Consider the following 21375-nt stretch of genomic DNA (forward strand, 5'->3'; position numbering starts at 1 on the left):
CAGTGATTTCCTTACCTTTGGATAAATTCTCAGTAGTGGGATTGCTGGATCACATGATAGTTCTATTTGTAGTTTTTTGAGGAACCTCCATACTTTTCTCCATAATCTTAAGAGAAAAAAATGTAGTAGGCAGTGGAACAAGGGAAGAGGTTTGTTCCTGATGTAGAAAGGGATTTGGGTTAGTTGTGTTTCAGGGAGTGGCAATTTGGAGCTGCCTATCAGATTGCTGGTTTATTAGCCTGCTTAAAACCCAGCAGTAGAACTTAGAGCTCCGTTTCAAAGCTTGCCTGGGTGCCCCTCCCTGGGAAAAGCAGTCATTCCACTACTCCCCAGCTTCAGGCCAGGTTACTCTCACCTTTAGCATCTTCAGTCTTGACACCCACTTGTTCTGAGAGTCTTTGAGGTGCACCCTTGGTACCCACCAATTCAGGAAGCCCCCTGGCCCTTTCAGTCTCGGTTGTGTAAAGTACTCTCCAGTACTGTCCTCACACTGCAGCTGGAGCCTCTTCTAGAGCCAGTCCAGCCAGTTCCATTCCTCTTTTTCAAGACCAAAGGCAGCGGCCAGTAACTGCAGTGCAGATCTTCCTAACCTGGCCATCCATCGCCTGCCTGCCCTTCCAGGCTCGTCCATATTCTGCACTCTCTGCAGCAGCCTAATCATCTGTCTCTTCTCATTTTTTCTGAACCTCTCCCCACCTACCTCTTTGCCTGGCCAGCTCCTGTGCAGCCAGATTCTTCCTAGAAACTTGTCCACATCCTCATCTTTTGACTTTTCCTCAGTGCCTAGCCTCCTGATCTCTCTCCCCCTTTTGTCCTTCTTTCCTTCCCTTTCTCCTCCTCCTCCCTTTTCCCCACACCTGCCTCACCAGTGAATAAGTCACATTCTGCTCTGAACTACTAAGGCAGTTCATTCGTCCCCTCGTCTCAGGGCACATAGTATCCTCCCTCATTCTGCAGTTACAGGGTGTGTCCTGCACCTCTCCTGCTAGAGTCTGCGTGCCGTGGTCATAGAGACTGTCTTCCTTTCCCTACGGACGTTACATCATGAGTGAACTCTGCATCCTCAAGTTCTCCCTTCTCTGCTACGATTAGGATTTAAAAATATTTTTTGAAAAGTAAACTCCAAATTTAAGAGAAAGATAATAACTAATTGGTTTAGAAGTGCAAATTTAAATTTCACCTAAGTCAGAGGTTGGCAAGCTTTTTCTTAAAGGACCAGATAGCAAATATTTTAGGCTTGAGGCCTTATGTCCTACCTCCCCAGCTGTGCCGTTGGAGTGCAGAAGCAGCCACAGAGGATACGTGAGGAGCATGGCTGTGTTCCAGTAGGATGTTATTTACAAAACAGGCAGCTGGCCCTCGGGCATCGTTTGCCAGCCCGTGGTCTAAAATCAGCCTCATCAAATGATTAACTCTAATACTTTCTTGATCTTCAGTTGGGGAATTGTACGGAGAGTACCTCTCCCTCAGTTTCCTTAAACAGATCTCTCTGTCTCGGATTCTACTGTCTAACTGCCTTGAGTGCCTGAAACAAATGGTTTCTTGTGCTTCACCAGAGCCGCTGACAGATGGAGAACTCGGTTCTCATCTTCCCCTTTGTGTCTCTGCTGGTCAAGGAGTGTGGCCTCTCCACTTTTCTTCCCTGGAAGAGTTTTGGGGAGTCATGTCCCCTTGAACTTTTTTAGTTGAACCAAACAGACCTTGCTCTCCCTGCCTTCTATGTAAAGGGTGGTACCAAAACTAGAACTTCTGGTGAATAAAGCCCTGTTCTCACCACGGGGGGAAAGGGGAGAAGGCCATGCAAGTGAGTTTGAAAATATGCCTGCCTTTTCTACCAAAGCCTAATCTTTGATGTTTATGTAGCACAGTACCTTTTTATATAGTGCCATTCTTTCTAATTTTATTCTGATAATAGAGTAGTACCTCCTTATCCATGGTTTTGCTTTCAGCATTTTCAGTTACCCATGGTCAACCACTGTTTAAAAATATTAAATGGAAAATTCCAGAATGAACAATTCATAATATTTAAATTGCATGCTCTTCTGAGTAGCATGATGAAATGTCGTGCTGTCCCACCTGGGACTTGAGCCATCCGTTTGTCCAGTGTATCCACTCTGTATGTGCTACCCACCTGCTACTGTATACGAAAAAAGCAAAGTGTATTTAGGGTTTAATACTATCTGTGGTTTTAGACATTTACTGGGGGTCTTAGAATGTGCTCCTCATGGATAAGGGGGGACTACTGTATTCTTCTGGGGTGAGGGAGGAATTCTTGGGTATCAAATGAATTATTTCTATAATAAGATTGAAACAGAATATTTTTATGATCCTTGCCAAGTTTTGTTTCAGCACTTCTGGCATAGGGCAAAGAGAAGGAGGAAAAAAAGAAATGAGGAGAAAAAGACTTTAAAATCTCAGACTTTAAAGACAAACCAGGGCTAACAGGTGCCGGTGCTGGGTGGTGGTGAGGGCCTCAGTTCTTGCTACCGAATGGCATGGGTGCCCAGACTGCTGCCTGTGGCCTGCACCCCCTCAGGCAGGAGCTGCAAGCCCCAAATTCTCCACTTTGGAAAGTGAGAGAAAAATGAATCTCAGAGATGTTGATACTTTTCCTGAGTGGAGGACAGTGACAAGTGCTGAGGCGGGACAGAAAGCCAAGACTAAAACCCAGTTACTGAGAGTAGGACAGGGTGGGAGGGAGATTTGCCTTTTGTGATGTAGGTAAAGTGAGTCAGGGATGTTGGGCTGCAGTTGTCAAACTAGCATGAAGACTTCCCAGGGCTTAGGTGGGTGTGGACAGGCTTAAAGGAATCCTCTTCCAGCCCTCCAGCTTCTGTCCACCCTGAGAATTGTGTCTGCCTACAAAGGTTGTGCCCTTCTCGCCACGCTCCTCCTCACATTTGCCACCTTTGGTTGGCAGTGGTACATCATTGGGGATGGTGAAATCCTCAAGTAGAGGGTGAGTCAAGGGTTCTGAACGGGAAATGCCAAGGTGAAGCATAGTCTTGGTGAGAAATACTGATGGGATCAGGGTCTGATTGTATCCAGCTTACAACTCATGGCAAAGGTGCCATGCCCAGCCCCCCACTCCAGTCACCTCTGTTCCTTTTTCCCTCCCTCCCTTCACCCATCAGTCCATTTTAGGATTATAATTCAGATCTGAGGTGATAGTCACATGGGTGCATGTGTGAGTTGGAAAAAGGAAGTAAGATTTTTTCTTTCCCCCTAGCAAAGTGTGATCTGACTGGTTGGATGACAATTTGCTAAGCCAGCTAGGTGAAATAGGAGACATTTTCCACAAAAACGAATGAGCTGAATCTGTAGCATCAGTGTTGGGATAAAAATATAACTGTCACTCATATACAATGCCTGGTTTTTTTGTGTGTGTGGTTTTTTGTTTGTTTGTTTGTTTTCTTTTTGAGACAGAGTCTCGCTCTGTTGTCTGGGCTAGAGTGCCATGGTGTCAGCCTAGCTCACAGCAACCTCAGACTCCTGGGCTTAAGCAATCCTTCTGCCTCAGCCTCTCAAGTAGCTGGGACTACAGGCATGTGCCACCATGCCCGGCTAACTTTTTATATATATATACACACACACACACACACACACATATATATATATATATATTTTTTTTTTTTTAGCTGTCCAGATAATTTTCTTTCTATTTTTAGTAGAGACGGGGGTCTCGCTGTTGCTCAGGCTGGTCTTGAACTCCTGACTTCCAGCGATCCTCCCACCTCGGCCTCCCAGAGTGCTAGGATTACAGGCGTGAGCCACCGTACCCGGCCTACAATGCCTGTTACATTCTTTGCAGCTATTAACCTAGGGAAAAAAAATAGATGTCAAATTAAAAGAGGATTCATAGCATTTCAGAGTTCATCTTGATGGTTCAACCTCTCTAGAAAACAGTTTTGCAGTCTTATGACACTAAACATGCATTTACCTATACAATCCACAATTGCACTCCTGGGCATTTATTCCCAAGAAAAGAAAACTTGATTTCACACAAAAACCTGTCCACAGATCTTCATAGCAGCTTTATTCACAGTAGCCTTGAACTGAAAACAGCCCACATGCCCTTCAGCAGGCGGATGGTTAAACAAACTGTGATATATCCGTGCCATGGAATATTACTCAGCAACAAAAAGGAGCAAACTATTGGTACATGTAACAACTTCGATGAATCTCCAGAGATATATACTGAGTGCAAAAAGTCAATCCCAAAAGGCTACATACTGTATGATTCCCTTTATGTAACATTTTTGAAATACAGAACAGATTAGTGGTTGCCAGGGGTTAGGGATCGAGCAGTGAAGGGGGTAAGAAAAGATCACAGCTAGAGGGGAACCTGAAGCTTTTAAACCCCTTATTGTATAGACAAGGAAACCAGTGTCTGGAGAAATAAGTGGTTTGACCAAGGCCAGATACCTGGTAGGTGACAAAAGGAAGTCTTGAACCTGGGTCTCTTACTCATATGCCGTAATAATGTAGTGCTTGAAAATGTAGACTTCAAAGTCTGATAGATCCGGGTTTGAATCCCAGTTTTGCCAGTTGTTAGCTGTGCGACTCTGGGCAGGTTGCTTAATGTCTCTGAGCCTGTAAAATGGAGCCAATAATACCTACCTCATGACATTGTCATAAGGGTTGTATCAAGTTTTTTTCAATGTTTTAAAAATGCCACTCACAATGTGAGCAATACTCATATTTCCATCAGAACTAGTTAGTACAGATGTATTAAAAGACATGTAACTGAAACAAAAGTTTTATGAAATATTAAATATATACCCTTATATATGGTATATTGTTTTCTGTTTCGTTTTTTAATAAAACTGGTTGTGACCCCTATATTGATTTCATGACCACTGGCTTAAATGAAGATAAAGCTTAGTGCTGTGAGTATAGTATCATAGAATTATTTTTCTTCTTAATGTCACTCCATTGCTCCTTGGGTCAGGCCTCATACAGGCACTTGTACTGGGGAGGAGGGGATGCAGGTCTTAATGCGTCCCCATCCCTTAGAGGTAAGGTTAGAGCTACCTATCAGGTAGCTCTCTCTACCTTCCCAGCTGGACTCCAGGCTCCTTGAGGGCAAAGATTACCTTGTTTACCATTTTATCCCTTGGAGCTGGCAAAGTGTTGAGCACCTGAAAGTCACTGACTCGTGGGGTGAAAAATTACCAAGAGAGTTACTATCATGGAATTAAATAGTGATAGTGTTGAAACCCCCGAGATAAAGGGCAGGGAAATATGATGGGTGCGCAGTTCCCATGAGCATGCAACGTGTCTGTGCACTGTTCTGGGGCTCGGGCTCGGCTCGGGTGTGACTGTGCCTTCCTCTTCTGTACAGTGGGACGGCATCTGCCTCCTGGGGAAGGCTTTCGTAGGAGTAAGTGGGTTTGTGCAGGAGAGACACCTAGAAAAGCACCTGGTGTTGCCAGTGGTTGTATTCTTTTCCACTCAGAAAAACATGATAGAAGACTGCAGGTAAGAGTGATATAATTGACATAAATTTGAATTTGCTCTCACTTTTAAAAAAAGTAATAATTTGCACAATTAGTAACAAAATACTTGCCAAGGGCCTTTCAGCTGAACTCAGCTATCAGTGTTTTGTGGCCCTGGGGCGAGAGTTGCTTCCTAGAGCAAGGGAAGCCTTTGTGTTGTCCCTGCATCAGCACAGCTCACTGTGAGTGTTCCTGACCTGAGCTGGGATTGGGAGGGCACTGGCCAGAGTCAGAAGAAACCAGGAACCCAAGGAAGGGGCAGGGGGGAAAGATTGTTTACAAAAGCGGAAGATGAAGTTTTGGTTTATTTGTTTTTGCCAGTCATGTAGCAGCTACTGACATTTTCCCTCCTGACCAGCTGGCACACCTGCCTCTGGCCTGTGCCGTGCGGGGCCAGCCCGTGCTGTCTGTGCCATTGTGAGGAGGACTTGGTGCTTCTGTTGCTTGGGCTCTAGGGGGTGGTGCAACTACTGAAACTGCTACATATCATAAAGTTGGGTACATCTCCCAGTGATAATTTGTTAGCATTTCTTCTGGGGGAAAAGAATGAAGTCTTTTTTCCTGCTCACTAATGGGAAAAAAAATGCGTCTGACTGCTTTTTAAAAAATTGTTTTTGAAATTGGCAGAGTATTACTATTCAGAAAGAGTTTCGTATATTGTAGGATGACTTCTTTGACCTGTGAGAAGTTCACTTTTCCATACATAGCCCAGGCGGCTTCCTGTTACACGGTGTGCAAGATAAATGAGAAGTGCTGTGTGTGCTGGGATTGAGCTAAGGGGAGCTTTGGCGGCAAGATGAGGCGTTGTCGGCCAGCACGCACCATGGGTGGAAGCAGGCTGATTTTATTCAGCATTTTCCCCTTTATACAGTAAAATGACTGTAGTTGCATTCCACTGAGCGTGACGGGTGTTCCCATCTGCTCTCCTCATTGTGAAGACTAAGGAGACACTCCCGTGGCTGGGGTTGGGCCTAACGGTTTGCCATCTGAGTGTTCCACGCCCCTTCTCTAACTGCTGGTTTTCATTTTTAGGCACCAAAGGGGAATGTTTCCGAAGGAAATGAAACTTTAAATCCCATGTTTCAGCCTTGGACCACAGCACTTGCGTAGTGGAGGGAGATGCTTCCTTCTTAAGCGTCCGCCCATCAGAGTTGACCCTGGAGTTGAACCTGATTTCCTCTTAGATGACGCGGCTCTCGGCAGCCCGTCCGTTTGTGGGATGATAGTGTGTGCACCTGCATCTCCAGTCGTTGTGAGCACCTCCATTTGCGGCTGGCAGAAATGGTGTCTTGTGTGTGGCACCTATGACATGTACTTTGCCAACAAAAAGGAATCGTCATTTCTGCGATGGGCACAAAATTTCAAATGGCCTTTGAACAGGAGCCCCTGAATGTTTGTAGGAATCTCATTAAGTTCTTTATGGTAGCATGGCCCTTTACTCTGTTTCTGTGGCTTTTCTGGCAGGGACAGAAATATCTGAAGATCATTGGCTTTTTGGTGTCTCTTACCAAACAGCACAGTGGACCGGAGCCACGGTCTGCCCTCATTGCCCTGGTTGAGGAATAAGCAGCTCTCCTCTGTGTTCTCATCATTTCAGCATGTTTTAGTTCCTCTGTCGTCAATAGATCTTTTACCCCCTGAGAGGAATTCCGATGGTAATCAGGGAGGCTGAGCTTGGCCTGTTAATAGGGACGACTAAGGACTAAGCAAACCGTTGTTGACATCCTCCTTTGGTGTGTTTCTCTTTCTCCGCACTGCCCTAGGTGGTGGACAGGACATTTCTCTCACATCTTTCAGGGGCTGTGCGTCTATGATATGGATTCCTTTCCTGAGCTGGTGGTTGTCCGGTTTTCATGTGAAATGGGAATCGTGAGCACTACCTGTCCCAAGCAAGAGCGTTTGTTATATTCAAACTGGATATGTAAACAGAAAATTGTAAGAGTCAATAAAGACCATTCTCTTACCCGATCTCTTAGTATTCTGCTTATCTGAGGTAAGCAGATTAATAGTATATAGTGTCAATGTTTTGGCAGCAGACCATTATCTTGCTATTGATCCACAAGAAATATGGTATTGACTCAGGAGCTTCGTTTACTTTTTGCTTGCATTGTTTCTCTATGCCTTCTTCTCCTTTTTAAATGTCAGAATCTGGTTTCTTTTCCTTTGTCTCTTTACTGTCCAGTCAGAGAATGACAGGGCTAAGTTTGAACAGAAAGAAGAGCAGTTGCACTTGTGTATTTCAGATGTCAAACCATTTCATTCTTTGTCCTAAAGTTGATATAATTGATCCTTTCTCGCTTATATCTATCCTTATAATTACTTTCCCCAAAGACGTATTTTTGAATGCTCCTTTTAGCAGCTTGTGAGATTCATTCAGTTCTTTGTAATGTTTTAGATTTATATATATATATATATATATTTATATATATGTATTTTTTGTCTGCTGACTATATTTCCTGAGCTGCATTTTCCAAAAGAGAAACACCACAGAATCATTTTTGCTGATGGCTGGTGAAGGAGACACTCATCAATAGCTGAAAGAGGAGAAACTGTAACAAAAAGCGTAGCTAAAGTGGTTTTGTGGGAATGTGATTACAGAGTTGGTTTTAATAAGAGGCTGTTTGGCGCTGTTGTCTCTGTGAAATGGGCTTGAAAGGCCGCGCTCATTCTCGGTGTCCACTGCATATGGACTGCCGTGGTGGGGCAGTGAAGAGGCCCAGAGAGGGAGGAGGCCAGATCCTCTCCTTGAGATGCTTATGGGGGCCTGGGGGGGTCTCCTCCCCCATGGCCCGCAGGAACATATGTGCATGTTCTTAGTGACTACAGCTGCCACGGAGCAGTCCTTAACAATGCTTCTGAGGAGGTTAAATCTTCTCATTTGTTTTTAAAAGAGAGGGAAGGAACCCTCTCCATCTTTGCATTGAGTTTGGATCCAGAGCAGGAGGGAGGTAGGAAGTTAGAGGGATTTAGGCAAGCAGGATTTTCTCCCAGCCCTCTCAGCATGTGGACACACAGATCAATTTCTTATCCTGTGTTCAGCTGGACACTGGGTTAGAGACTGTGTTGATCAAGATGTCCCCTCCTGTTTCATATCATATAACGCATTCATTTCAGCCACTGAGCCTAAATTACTGTTTGCTTTCTTTCTGCCTTTCTTTCCAACCCCTACCCCCACCCCCCAAAATGGTAAGAACTCGTATAAGGATGAAGTTAGTTTATCCGTGCTAATGCTTTGATTTTTCTTTTCTCTTTCTCTTTGCCACAGTAGGTAACCAGTTAGGGGCCTTGGTACATCAAAGGTAAGCAGTGGGTTATGTTTTATTATTTATTGATCATTTCTAATTGTTTATTGATCCACCATCTGTACTAGAGTGTTAGGAAGTCAGAGGTTGAGAATGTGAAAAACCATGGGCTAGATTTCTTTAAGACTCAAGTTTTTTCTAGCCCCTTCCAAGACAGTATAAGCTCAAGCGATAAGCTGATACAAGATATTAAAAATCATCCATTATTGTTCATAACTCAAAAGACTTTTAGAATGTTGGAGTTGGTCTTTTTGCTGATGTAATTTAATTTAAATGGAGAGACTGTGAAATTTTTCCTCCTGGTTTTATGATGTTCCCTGTGTTTTATGAATCCTTAGCCCCTTCACTTGAGAAAAGATGTCCTAAAGTGTGAGGTGTTGGGCTCACAAGAGAATGCTTTGGGTGCTCAGGGAGTGTGGGAGGCAGCCAGTGGTCGGGCTGGGAAGGCAGAAGCTGGAGTTCCACCCCTGCCGTGGTGATAGGGACTTACCAGGGAACTTCGGCTAAGTGCCCCATTGATTCTCTGCCCCATTTCCTCTCACAGCCTCACAAAGACCTGAGCTTTTCCAAGTCCAGTCTGTAAGATGGGGTATTTGTGGTCACAGTGTCTTCCTTCAAAAAGGAAAAAATATTCAGGAAACTCTATGCCGCAGTTTCTCTTCCAGATGAAGTTTTGTGCTGTGTTTATCTGTTGCTGCAACGTATTAGCCAGTAACCTTCATTACCTACAATTCTGTCATTTTGTATCCTGCATAGACGTTTGGGAGTTTCTAGAAATCACCATGCATGCATTAGTTAACCAAAAGACTTATCCTGGGTTTTTTGCTGTTGTTTGTTTGCTTTGTTTTGTTTGTTAATGGATTAAAATAATTTAAGTGAGGGTGGTTGTTAAGTGTCAAGTGCTGACTTTTCCTGTAAAGCCATAATTAGTCAGGATTTTACTTTTCAAAATGTTTATACTTTGTGCATTAGACAAGTTTTAGCTTTATATTTAGAATAGAACCTTTTCTGCCAGGAATCCCAAAGCAGTTTGTCTTGGTATGTTTCTTCCTCAGAGTCTGTTAAAATGTTTCTGAGGGCCGAGTTTTGTGACATTTTGTATTACAGTAGTGTTGAAGCTGCTCTGGTCAATTCCCAGCTAATCTTTTCTGAGAGTAGACAACGGGTGCTACGCAGGATGTGGGCAGCAGCCTCATGGCAACGCGCGTGGAGTGCTGCCGCCCCTCCCCACGGAATCGGGGAGCACACCCTGACAGGGACCCGACGTCTAGTGCAGGATGTGTCAGACCAGCGAGGCGTGGCATCAGCATCCACAGTTACCAACAAGAAGCTGGGAATTGCCTGGTTTCGGGAGACCACATATATCCCGATAGGTAGAGAGGATCCCTCCTCATGCATGAGCCTGAGGACGTGCGCCCCACAAGGAGAAGACTGTGCTCCCATCAGAGTGATGCCGTGGCAAGTGCTATTTATGCTGTTGCATTTCTTCTAAGTGCTGCACTTTCCCTTAAAACATGCACTTATTCAATCCTTTCCATGATGGGTAAAAAATCCAGCTGTGTGAGAGATGTTTAAAAATGCTTGCCTTTTTTTTTTTCTTTCAACTACTTGCGTTTAGCTTCCTCCTACGGTAAATGTTTAGATTTAATTGCTTTCTGGGGTGTTGGGCAAATTGGATATTGTCCACAATACACTGTATAGCAAATTTGAAGGTTTGTCTCAAAGAGCCAGTGCAGTGGTTGTTTAAAAAAAAAAAAAGGCACATAATGGATGGGATAGCATTTAACAGAAGTACCTTGTAAGAGTGAGTGAGGTAATTATTCTGTCCTGGTCAACACTGATTAGGCCTCTGTTGGATGCTGGTTCCATTTGGAGCATCTCACCTTAAAAGACAGATAAATTTGAGAGAGGCCAGAAAACAATAAAAAGATTGGGAAACAAGGAGTGTTGCAGAAAGTTGAGTATCTCTTCGTCTAGAGAGGACACCATAATAGAAGTCGAAACTTCTCCCAGAACCCCAGAGGATCTGTAAGTGTCCTGCGATTAATGACCTATTTGCTGGAAAGGCCCTAACAAGATCGAGGTTAAGCAGCACTGAGAGGAGCTGTGTGAAGAGAGGGCCCTTATTAGAGGGGCTGATGGTTTAATGAAAAACCGGAGGTTTCTTCCTCTGACATAAGGAGGTGGGAGGCTTAAATCTCTTCCGGAAGTGATTGACCAAAGGGTTCATTAAATGACACTCTTTGTAGATGGTTGCGTATGTTGGTCGAATTGACATGATTTATTTTAAGCTTTTGTCCTGCAACATTGCCAATATGGGCAGTTTAGGGACTTACAATGGCTGCAAAATTCTGTGTTCTACATTTTTTCCAAAATGTTCTTTGTTTTTAGGGCAGTAATAACAGAAGAATTCAAAGTGCCCGATAAAATGGTTGGATTTAGTAAGTACCTGTATTATGTACTTTTTCCCCCTAATTGCTGACTTTTTTTTTTTTTTTTTCCTTTTTAATCTGTCATGTGTCACCTGTAGTTAGAATGCTTTTCACGTGGTGTTCCCTGCAGGTCTCTCTCCAGGTTGAGGGAGAAACCAGAGCTTTGGGCTGTGGATCTCCCCCCTCCCCAGTCCCCTACCTCTGCTCGCTTCAGCTGGAAGACCCTATGCCTGTCTGCTGTGTTGCACATAGAATTTTGCTGCCGTAATGCCCAAAGAGTTGAGATGGGCTCACTGAGGCCAGCTTGATTTGTTGTACTGTGAGCCAAGTATAATGGTTTATTGAATTAATTAGGTCATTTGTACATTGTTAAATAGGGGATGGGGGGAGTATTCTGACCTTGTTCAATTTGTTTCAGTTATCGGCAGGGGAGGTGAGCAGATTTCACGGATTCAAGCAGAATCTGGTTGCAAAATTCAGATTGCTTCAGGTAAGGGCTTCTTTTTTTATAGATCTCAATTTGATAGAAAATAATATTTTGCGAAATTTCCCAGATTCAGTAGCTTTGCCTCTTGCTTAGAGGTTTAGGGGCTTGGGTAAGTATATGCGATTGGTGTTTTCTTTGCACTTCTGGAGTTGAACTCCCAGACGAGAACCAGAATGAGCAGAGCGAAAGCGGGGCAAGAAACAAGGCCTCCCATCTGGCTTTTCGGGTACACCCTCCTGCAGTTTTGTGGCCAGGTGTGGCCCCTTTCCAAACACCTGCTGCTCTAGGACCCGAGTTTTCTGCACCAGAATGTTATGCCTGCAGGATTCTAGGGCTTTGGGGTCACTCCAGGGGACTGCATGCCAGTTTCCCTGGATTAGACCGTCCCTTCCCTGTGTGGGAAGAGGACATCTGGGGTTCTGGCAAAATTAGCACGTGCTAAACCTGTTTCAGGACCTTTCCCAGCTGAGTCCATTTTGACCATACGTTATAGAGAGAGAGGTTGAAGAACAATTTTTATTTTATTTTTGGTTTTGTTGTCTAATTTGAGTTTGACCTCTTTTCATTGTGGAGGAACAGGTTTGAAGGACATTTGACTAGAGAAATGTTTATCATTTTAAAAGATACTTATTACAATGTCTTGAAGGCAGTAACTACTGTTAGCTATTTCTCTTTCATTTTTTTGAGGAATGACTTTAAGAAGCAGTTTTTTTAGGAACAAAGCAAAGCATCATGTGTGGTGTTGAAAAGTAAGATTTTCCTTTCTTGTCAAATGGCCCAGAACCAGTTCCACATAGATGTCACTGATCTCTTAGGATATTCATGCAATAACTGGTCATGATCCTAATGTGCATATCGTTAAATTCCTTACCAGTGTACGTGGTTTGTTTGCTGTGTGCACATGACCATTACACTACTCCATATGTGGAGAAATGGGAGCACAGCGTGATAAAGTGAACTCCGGCAGTTGCTAGCACGTGAGTGGGTCAGAGTGAAGCGGAATATGGTAGTGAGGACGACCCGCAAACCTCTGTGTGCTTCCCGCTTCCCCTGCCAGACTTGTTTCCACTTTGAGAACCTAGGGTACAGCTACCGGCTTAATATTCTATCCACAATCAGAAGCAAACTGTCTTTTTCTGGGAGACTGGGCTTCTTTGGGGTAGTGTAGGAGCCAACTCCAGAGAGAATCTGTACACAGAGGCAAAGGCACACGGCTGCCTGGTGCTCACCAACACACCTCGTCTTCTTGATTCTTCTTATAGAGAGTTCTGGGATTCCAGAGAGGCCCTGTGTACTTACCGGAACCCCAGAAAGTATTGAGTAAGTTTATTTTATTTACTTTTTCCTTTCACTCTTCTTCCTCCTTCCCCACATGGGGAGAAATGGAAGGGCAAAACTGTTATTGAACACTGTCAATCTATGCTGCAGTCTGGCCACACAAGCAGATGCTTCTACAGGAAGAAAATCTGGGAGGTTGCTATGCCAGGGGACTTTTTCTGTTACCTTAAATACACAGGGTGTCACCTTTTTTTCAAATCCTCCAGAATTTGTCATAGCTGTCATAACATCTTCATAAACCAGGGTCTTAAAGAGTGTACATTCAATCCACCTGAATGCTCTAATCAACTTACTTCTTCCTTGTTAACACCTCCTTTACCTGAGCAGGTCTGGATTAGTAAGTCTATCACTTTGTGAACTACTGAGAATCCTGGTACCAGGTCTTTGGCCTGGGGCTGATCCCATTACCCTTCGGATATTTGTGAACCAAATGAATAGACTCTTCGTGGCCTTGGCTCCTTGCAGAGGGCTGTATGGACCAGCAAGAAGATGTCTTGACTTTTGGGGCCCTTGCAACAGCCTTCAGACTAGCATTGCTTTTCTACCCTGGTACATGCATGCTCAGAGCCTTGTGCCAAATGCAGGCCCTCTAAAAAGGGGCATACTGACTTAGTCTGCTCACTTTCCTTTTTCAATCTACAGAGTAGCGTTGCCTTTGGGAGCAGGGCGCTAAGATTATGTCTGGCTCAATAGGTAGGGTTGTTTTATAGTTTCCGTTTCTCAGGGAGTCTAGATGAGTTTAAATTCTCTTGTTCCTCTGTAACATTGCAAGCAGTGAACCAGAATAAATATTGCTGGCAGGTGTGCATTATAGGGCAGGCTGGATGGTATTGCTGGAGTCAAGGCAGTTTTCTTCCAACACAGGTTAATCTAGTACACAAGCAAAATATTAAAAAGCTGCTGTAACTGAGAAGATACATGAAGCTGATTCTGTACACAAAGACTCAAGACTACAAAAGGCAACATCTGCTTCCTACCTTTCTTTTCTTTCTTCCTCCTCTTCTAACCATTCCTGCTTTGTGTCCACCCAAGGAGTGGAGTCACTGGGATTATAACTTCAGGAGGAAACAGTTTCATTTTCTTCAGTGAGCTGTACAGCCAGCCTGTTTAGTAGCTGAGTTCTTCTCTATTAGAGGAACGAAAAAACAGATTGTGTGTGGTGATGTACTGCAAATAATACCCAGAGGAGATTCTGGTGCAGAAAAGGAAAGTGGCCCAACAGATGACCTTGGTGGTCTGAGTTGTGCCGTCACAACATTGCAGTTTCCCTCCTCCACCACCAAGTAAATCAGCATGAATGGCATGGCACGTGAAATGCAGGGTCCCGACTTTGCCGACATGAAAAGCACAAAGCAAGTGTCTGAGTGCACAGCTGCATCTGACACTGCCTCCCCCTTTTCCTGCCTCTTGAAACCAAACTGGTGGTTCGCAGCCTTAGCTTAGAAGTCACAGAGCAGTGTTGTTGGCTGTGGAGAAGAACCCTGGAGGGTGGGAGTCCTGGCAAGTACTAACCCTTGCTTTCTTCCTTCCCTTCTTTCTCATTGCTCTTTCCTGCCCATATTTAACAAACGTGTGTTGAGCGCACACTCTGTGAGGTTTATGCTGGACTGGGGAACAGAGAGAGATATGCTAAGGGATAAAATGGGGTCTCTGCTACCAGAGCAGCTGTCGCTCTAACTGGAGACAACACGTTTATAGAGACACAAGCGTGAGCAGAGGCAGACTTGAAAGGGGTTGTGTCTGGCAGCAGCCTGCTCGTCGAGGCTCCATGTTGGAACGCTGGTATCGTGTTGTGTTGTTTTTAAATTCCAGCCCAGTAGCTTGGCGGATGGCACAGAGACCTCCCGGGCAGTGGGGCAGGAGCTGGAGCTGGATGGAGGGCTGCCTTGACTCCTTCGGGTTCCCCTGATGCTGGTTCCCTTTCCTGGGCACCAGAGCCTTCGTTTAATGCTGATTCTCTTGTGGTTCTTTTCCCTCCCAAAGACAAGCCAAACGGCTCCTGGGGCAGATTGTGGACCGCTGTCGGAATGGACCTGGCTTTCATAATGACATAGACAGCAACAGCACAATCCAGGAGATTCTTATTCCTGCGTCTAAAGTGGGTCTGGTCATCGGCAAAGGAGGGGAGACAATAAAGCAGTTGCAGGTGCGTGAGCCCAGAGCAGCGCAGAGCAGAGCAGCTGCCCGGTCGGTGGGTTTTGGTCAGGGTGGACTTGCCCTCGCTGGGCGGGCTTTGCACACTGTGGTGCTGAGGCTCCGTCCGAACCTCTGCCCACGTGGTTCCACAGTCAGCCGGCAAGGCTTCCTTCCTGCATTCCACAGATAGATTCTGAACATGTACTGAGACCAGGCCTGATACCAAGTGCTGGGCAGGTGTGCCCTGGCAGGGGTCCCCATGAACTTTCCACAATCACTGTGGCGATGCAACTGTGTGAGGATTGCTGCTTACATCAGAGGACAGCAGCTCACAGCAAAGTACAGTGTCTGGCGTCGGGCTCTGACCCGGCATTCCCACTCAGTAGCTGAGTCATCATAAATATGCTCAGTCACTTTTCGAAGGCTCAGGGTCCTTGTCTGTAAAAAAAGGGTAAGTGCCGGCCTTACTGTTGTAATGAAGCTGAAGTAATATCCATTCTTCTATTTTTTATATAGGAGCCTATTACTTAGTGCTCCATGGACAGAAGCCCTCATCTGAGATACTTAGGGCCAAACATATTTCAGAATTCCATACCCCGAGCAAGTTCCAGGGCTGCACCCTGAAATCAAATGCATATTTCCAAAGCTAAACACAACCGTAGTCAGACTTAATGAGAGAAAGGCTAGAAATACACTTACATGAGTTCAGTTCTGCTGTCAAATTAGTTATGAACAAACTCTTATTTTAGAGCTGTGGGGCTTTTGCAGTTGCAAGTAAGGGGCTGTGACTTGCCTTGCGTGCTCTTATAGCCCAGTCCTTGGATCCTGGTTATGAAGATGACATCATAGTGTAGAATCTAAGAGCTTAGGGTTTGGGATCCCAGCTCTGGATCCTTGGGCAGCATACTCTTAGAGCCCTCTTCATCTGTGAAGTGGGGAGATGGCGACACTTCACTCATAGTTCTTCAAATATTTTAATCAGTTAATGTTACAGTCCTTAGTGCCCAGTGTGTAGCATTCGTTAAAAGTAGCTCATTAATGCTCAGGTATTCTAAGCGCTGGAAAAAGAGGAAAGAGGATTGTTTGGGAGATGGTTTTGTGTATCCCGTTTGGATGTGATCTGTGTGGCCTGTATGTCTGCCTTCATGGAAGCCACTTTCATGATCAGGGTCAGCAGTGCCTGGTGTTAGGTGGCACATGGGGCTTACTGTGGACATGACCTGACCCAGTCCAGCTTCCTGTGCTGTCCCGTGTTCTCTCATGACAATGAGGGTTGTGCTGGTGTGTCCCCCACAGGAGCGGACAGGTGTGAAGATGGTTATGATCCAGGATGGCCCGTTGCCCACAGGAGCAGACAAGCCTCTTCGCATTACTGGAGACCCATTCAAAGTACAGGTAGGACAGAAACCTTGGAGTGGGTGAGTCCTGGATGTGGGACTGTCACTTGGTGATAACCTAGAGCTTTTTATCTTACTCAAGTAATTGTAAAACTGGATATTCCTTCATTAAGGTAAGCTGTTATCCTACATGAAGTTTGGTGATGAAAAGAATCTAGGGTTGTGCTGCCCAATACTGGAGCCACTAGCTACATGTGGCTATTTAAATTAAATAAAAATGCCTCATTTATACTGGCCATACTTAGGTGTTCAACAATGAGCATGAGGTTGGTGCTGATTGTTTTGGACAGAACATTTCCATCAGTGTAGAAGGTTTTGTTGGATAGTGCTGATCAGGTGCAATTTTGATTTGCTGACCTATGGCCAGCTTAGATGCAGCCTCTGTTTGGCTTTTATTTGCTTATTCTCTTTCTCTCTCGGCCCATTTTGCAAGCCCTTCAGCTGGATTGGAGATGAGTGTTGGTGCCAGAGCCACACAAGTGTATATGTGCCCTTGTAGCAGGCATCCTGTGGCCTGAGCTCCCAGGGAAGACAGCCCCACTGGCCAAAAGCAGTAAGGGGCTTAGTTTTCCATACCCTGGAGTGGTCCTAACCTTCCAACTCTTGCTGATACAGGAATGCAAGCGGGCTATGGGTGTGTAGGATTATGTCTGTCCTCAGTGAGGTAGAAATGCACTTTTTTCTGCCACCTGCAGTCTGCTTTGCCATTGTTGCATTCAGAGTAGCTCCAGGGTGACGCACCTTGGTGAGCCAAGCCACCACCAACAGCCAGTCCTCTCTGGGAGCATTGGGGTTTGATCCAGTAAAGGTTACCAGTCCCTGGCAAAATATTTCCCCCAATTCTGAACCGTGTCATTCAGCTAAACTGATCAAGGTACACCTGTAAAATAATAGTTTTAGAACAGGATTGAGGGCAGTACTAGACATGATCTTGTCTCGGATCCTTTACTTCCTGTCCCGGATCCTTTATTTCTTTCAAGCCAGGGTCCCCTGTGTGCCTACCTCCCCCAAAGCTTCCACCCTTCTCTCAGTGTAAACAGGCAGCCTTTTTAAAAATCAGATTACATCTCATCTTTCCTCACTTTGCTCGTGCAGTCCAGCTCATGGTCTCCATGACATCACGCTCCGAAGCTGGCAGGGCTGGGTGGGATGCAGGGTGCCTGTCTCTCGGCACCCCTCCCCACTGCCTTCTCCATGGCAGCCTTTGAGGTTGTCTTTTGTAGGGAAAAAACCACAAGCAAAAAGTGTGTCACTGATGTTTCATAAATTTGCAGGAAAATAATTTTTACCCACAGTTTTTAGTATTTTTTTTTTAATTTAAAAACTATGTGTATTCTACATTTACTTGACAGAAGCAGTCTACCATATTTGGGGTAAATTGTTGGCGTTTTTCTCTCTCCAACTTTTTGTTATGAAAAACTTTGAACATCCAGAAAAGTTAAAGTACAATGAGTACTCCTCCACCTAACATTTTGCCATGTGTGTGCACTCGTGTTTTTTTCTTTACCATTTGTAAGTAAGTGGCAGATGTTACAACTCTCTACGCCTAAATCTTTAGCATGTGTCTCCTAAGAATAATCAGGCCTAAGAAAACTAATGCCATAACATCATCTAATATCCAGTCCATACTCACATTTCTCCAAATGTCCTAAGACTTAAATTGCTGTTTGGGGTTGGTTTTGTTTTTTCCAGACCCAGGATTCAGTCTGTTTCCACATTACCTTGAGTTGGTAGGTACAGTAGGTCCTCAGTGCAGACTCTGTGAGGCTGGAACTGCTGTGGGCTGGCCAGCGTGCAAGGGTAGACTGGACAAAGTGCGTTCTTTGGGGAGAGGACAGTTGAATCTGCCTCACGTGCAGTCAGATCCATGAGGAAGTCTTGCCAGTCGGTTACAGAAATAAGAATTCTGAGTGCCAGAGCTATGTTCACGTTCCCTGGCTTGTCTTTTCTCTTTACTTCTCTGGAGCGCCTCTGTGACGTGCAGCCTTGGCAAAGTCCTCTCTCTCGTGGACCTGCCCTCAGTGGGAGTTCTCAGACCACGCTCCCCGCTAAAAAGAAATGGCGTCAAGACACACCCAGGAGCAATAGGAATCGATTTCTGACCACACACAGATGTACTGACCCAACTGTGGCTTAAATGAAGGTGGACCCTTATCTGTATGGACATGTTGGGCAGTGTGAAGAAAACATCATTTAAGATTTGATACAAACATCTCTCAGTGGCAGCTTTCCCATGTCCCATAAGTAGTAAGTGAGTTCTCCCACAGCTGAGCGCCTTCTGAATCTTCCAGCACAAGTTGGGAGGGTTTGATCTTGAAATTTCACTGATATCATGTCTTTTTTTTTAGGATTGTTTCCCCATAATGCCTTTTATTTGTGTTTATGCAGCAAGCAAGAGAAATGGTACTAGAAATCATCCGGGAAAAAGACCAGGCTGACTTTCGAGGTGTACGTGGTGATTTCAACTCCCGAATGGGCGGAGGCAGTATAGAGGTATGCTTACATTACAGGTTTGTAGGCAAATGATTAGGGTTCAAGTTGTAGGTCACATTTCTATTAGCTCTTTAACCTGAGCAAGTTATTTGACTTTTGTCTCATCTGGGAAACCTTTAGAGTATGCTCGCTTCCCAGGGTGGGCGTGAGGACGGACTGGGACAGTCAGCCCACACTCAAGGAGCATTTCAGAGCATGGGGGCTGTTCCCCCTGGTTTTGGGGCTTTTTTTAAAGGTTAGCCTGCTGCCCAGGTGAAGACCAAAGTCCAGGTTTTCTTGGCAATCTGTGTCGTGACTGCATCAAACTTGGCAGCCTGTAATTGATGAGGTTGAAATGGGATCAAAATCTTTCTATCCTTAAGAATGAAATGTTGGTATATGCTGCAGCATGTGTCCCATTAGTACAGTAAGCCAGACACAGAAGGACAGATGGTGTGGTTCCGCTTACCAGGGGTGCTTAGAGGAAGCAAATTCATAGAGACTGAAAGTAGGATAGAAGTTATCAGATGCTGGGGGGAAAAGTTATTCTTTAATGGATACAGAACTATTGGGGTGCTGAAAATGTTCTGGGTGTAGACAGATAATGGTGATGGTTACACAGCATTGTGAATGATTTAGTGCCACTGAATTGTATACTTACAAATAGTTAAATTATAAATATTATGTATGTTTTACCACAACTTTTAAAAATGGAAAAAAATACATTTTAAAGAACCACTAGTATAAACAATGTATATGATAGATTTATGCTTATTTCATAGACTTTGGAAGGTAAAGTTACCATTTTTAATCTTTTACCTGTCTATAAGGTTTATTTTTGCTTTACTTCATTTTTGTAACTATTTTGGTCAAATCTCAGACCTGTTGGGCACATTTAATGGTCAAGAATGCAATCGTCTACCACAATATTGTTCCTAAAAGGAAAAAAATGCTTTATTATATCATCTCTAGGAATGGACTATAATAAAAATCAAGTTGTCTATTAAAAAAAATCTGTCCTTGCCCAGGCGCGGTATCTCACGCCTGTAATCCTAGCACTCTGGGAGGCCGAGGCAGGAGGATTGCTTGAGGTCAGGAGTTGAAGACCAGCCTGAGCAAGAGTGAGACCCCATATCTACTAAAAATAGAAAAATTAGCCAGGTGTAGTGGCACGTGCATATAGTCTCAGCCACTTGGGAGGCTGAGGCAGGAGGATCGCTTGAGCCCAGGAGTTTGAGGTTACCGTGAGCTAGGCTGACGCCACGGCACTCTAGCCCGGGTGATAGAACGAGACTCTGTCTCAAAAAAGAGAAAGAAAAAAAAAATCCTTTAAAAAAAAGACAGCTGGCCAGGCACGGTGGCTCATGCCTGTAATCCTAGCACTTTAGGAGGCCAAGTCGGGAGGGTTGCTTGAGCTCAGGAGTTCGAGACCAGCCTGAGCAAGAGCGAGACCCTGTCTCTACTATAAATAGAAAGAAATTAGCCAAACAACTAAAAATAGAAAAAATTAGCCAGGCATGGTGGAACGTGCTTGTAGTCCCAGCTACCCCGGAGGCTGAGGCAGGAGGATCTCCTGAGCCCAGGAGTTTGAGGTTGCTGTTAGCTAGGCTGATGCCATGGCACTCTAGCCCGGGCAAGAGAGTGAGACTCTGTCTCAAAAAAAAAAAAAAAAAAAAAAAAAAAAGACAGCTTTACAAAAAGCTCTGATGAGGTTTGGTTTCTCTGTGCCTAGGTGTCCGTGCCTAGGTTTGCTGTTGGGATTGTAATAGGAAGAAACGGGGAAATGATCAAAAAGATCCAGAATGATGCCGGTGTGAGGATTCAGTTTAAACCAGGTTGGTTTTGATTATTTTCAAAAATCCTTAGTGCCACGAAGATTTATAAAACACTTAACGAAACTTTGTTATTAGCTCATATTTATGATCTCTTTGTTTCTCTTTTTTGCAACATTCTGCTACCAGATTACCAATCTAAATTTCTTCTGCCCTCGTTTCTCTCCTTGGATGTATGCTGGCTCCGTCACCTTTCTCCAGAATGGTTTCTAGGACTTTTTTTTTTTTTTTTCTTGGACTAGTAAAAAGCATAGCATTTTCAGCTTTTGATTTTGCCAAGTAAAGTCTTTTTGAAAAAATAGCACCATCTATTATTTTTATTTTATAAAATTAGAGATCATTTATAACCACCCAAAAAAGGACATATATCTTAGAATAAAGATTTTGCTTTTAAAATTTTATACATTTACCTTCATGAGCAGAATTTTTTACATTGTCTGAAGTCAAGAAAGCTATAATGGGCTAAATTTTGGAAATTATC

At 44.3% G+C, this 21375-nt stretch overlaps 1 protein-coding gene across 1 annotated transcript in view; it reads left to right on the forward strand.

Annotated features, from left to right (window-relative positions):
- FUBP3 (far upstream element binding protein 3) overlaps positions 1–21375 on the forward strand; it is a 52976-nt gene that overhangs the window by 16658 nt on the left and 14943 nt on the right. Inside the window, exons 3-10 of the mRNA XM_069476956.1 lie at positions 8764–8797; positions 11192–11241; positions 11651–11722; positions 12982–13039; positions 15041–15203; positions 16490–16588; positions 18979–19083; positions 20795–20897. Of these exons, the coding sequence (XP_069333057.1) occupies positions 8764–8797; positions 11192–11241; positions 11651–11722; positions 12982–13039; positions 15041–15203; positions 16490–16588; positions 18979–19083; positions 20795–20897 (684 nt within the window). The remainder of the gene's footprint in view (positions 1–8763; positions 8798–11191; positions 11242–11650; positions 11723–12981; positions 13040–15040; positions 15204–16489; positions 16589–18978; positions 19084–20794; positions 20898–21375) is intronic.

Source organism: Eulemur rufifrons, chromosome 7, assembly GCF_041146395.1.
Source record: "Eulemur rufifrons isolate Redbay chromosome 7, OSU_ERuf_1, whole genome shotgun sequence".
Lineage (NCBI taxonomy): Eukaryota > Metazoa > Chordata > Mammalia > Primates > Lemuridae > Eulemur > Eulemur rufifrons.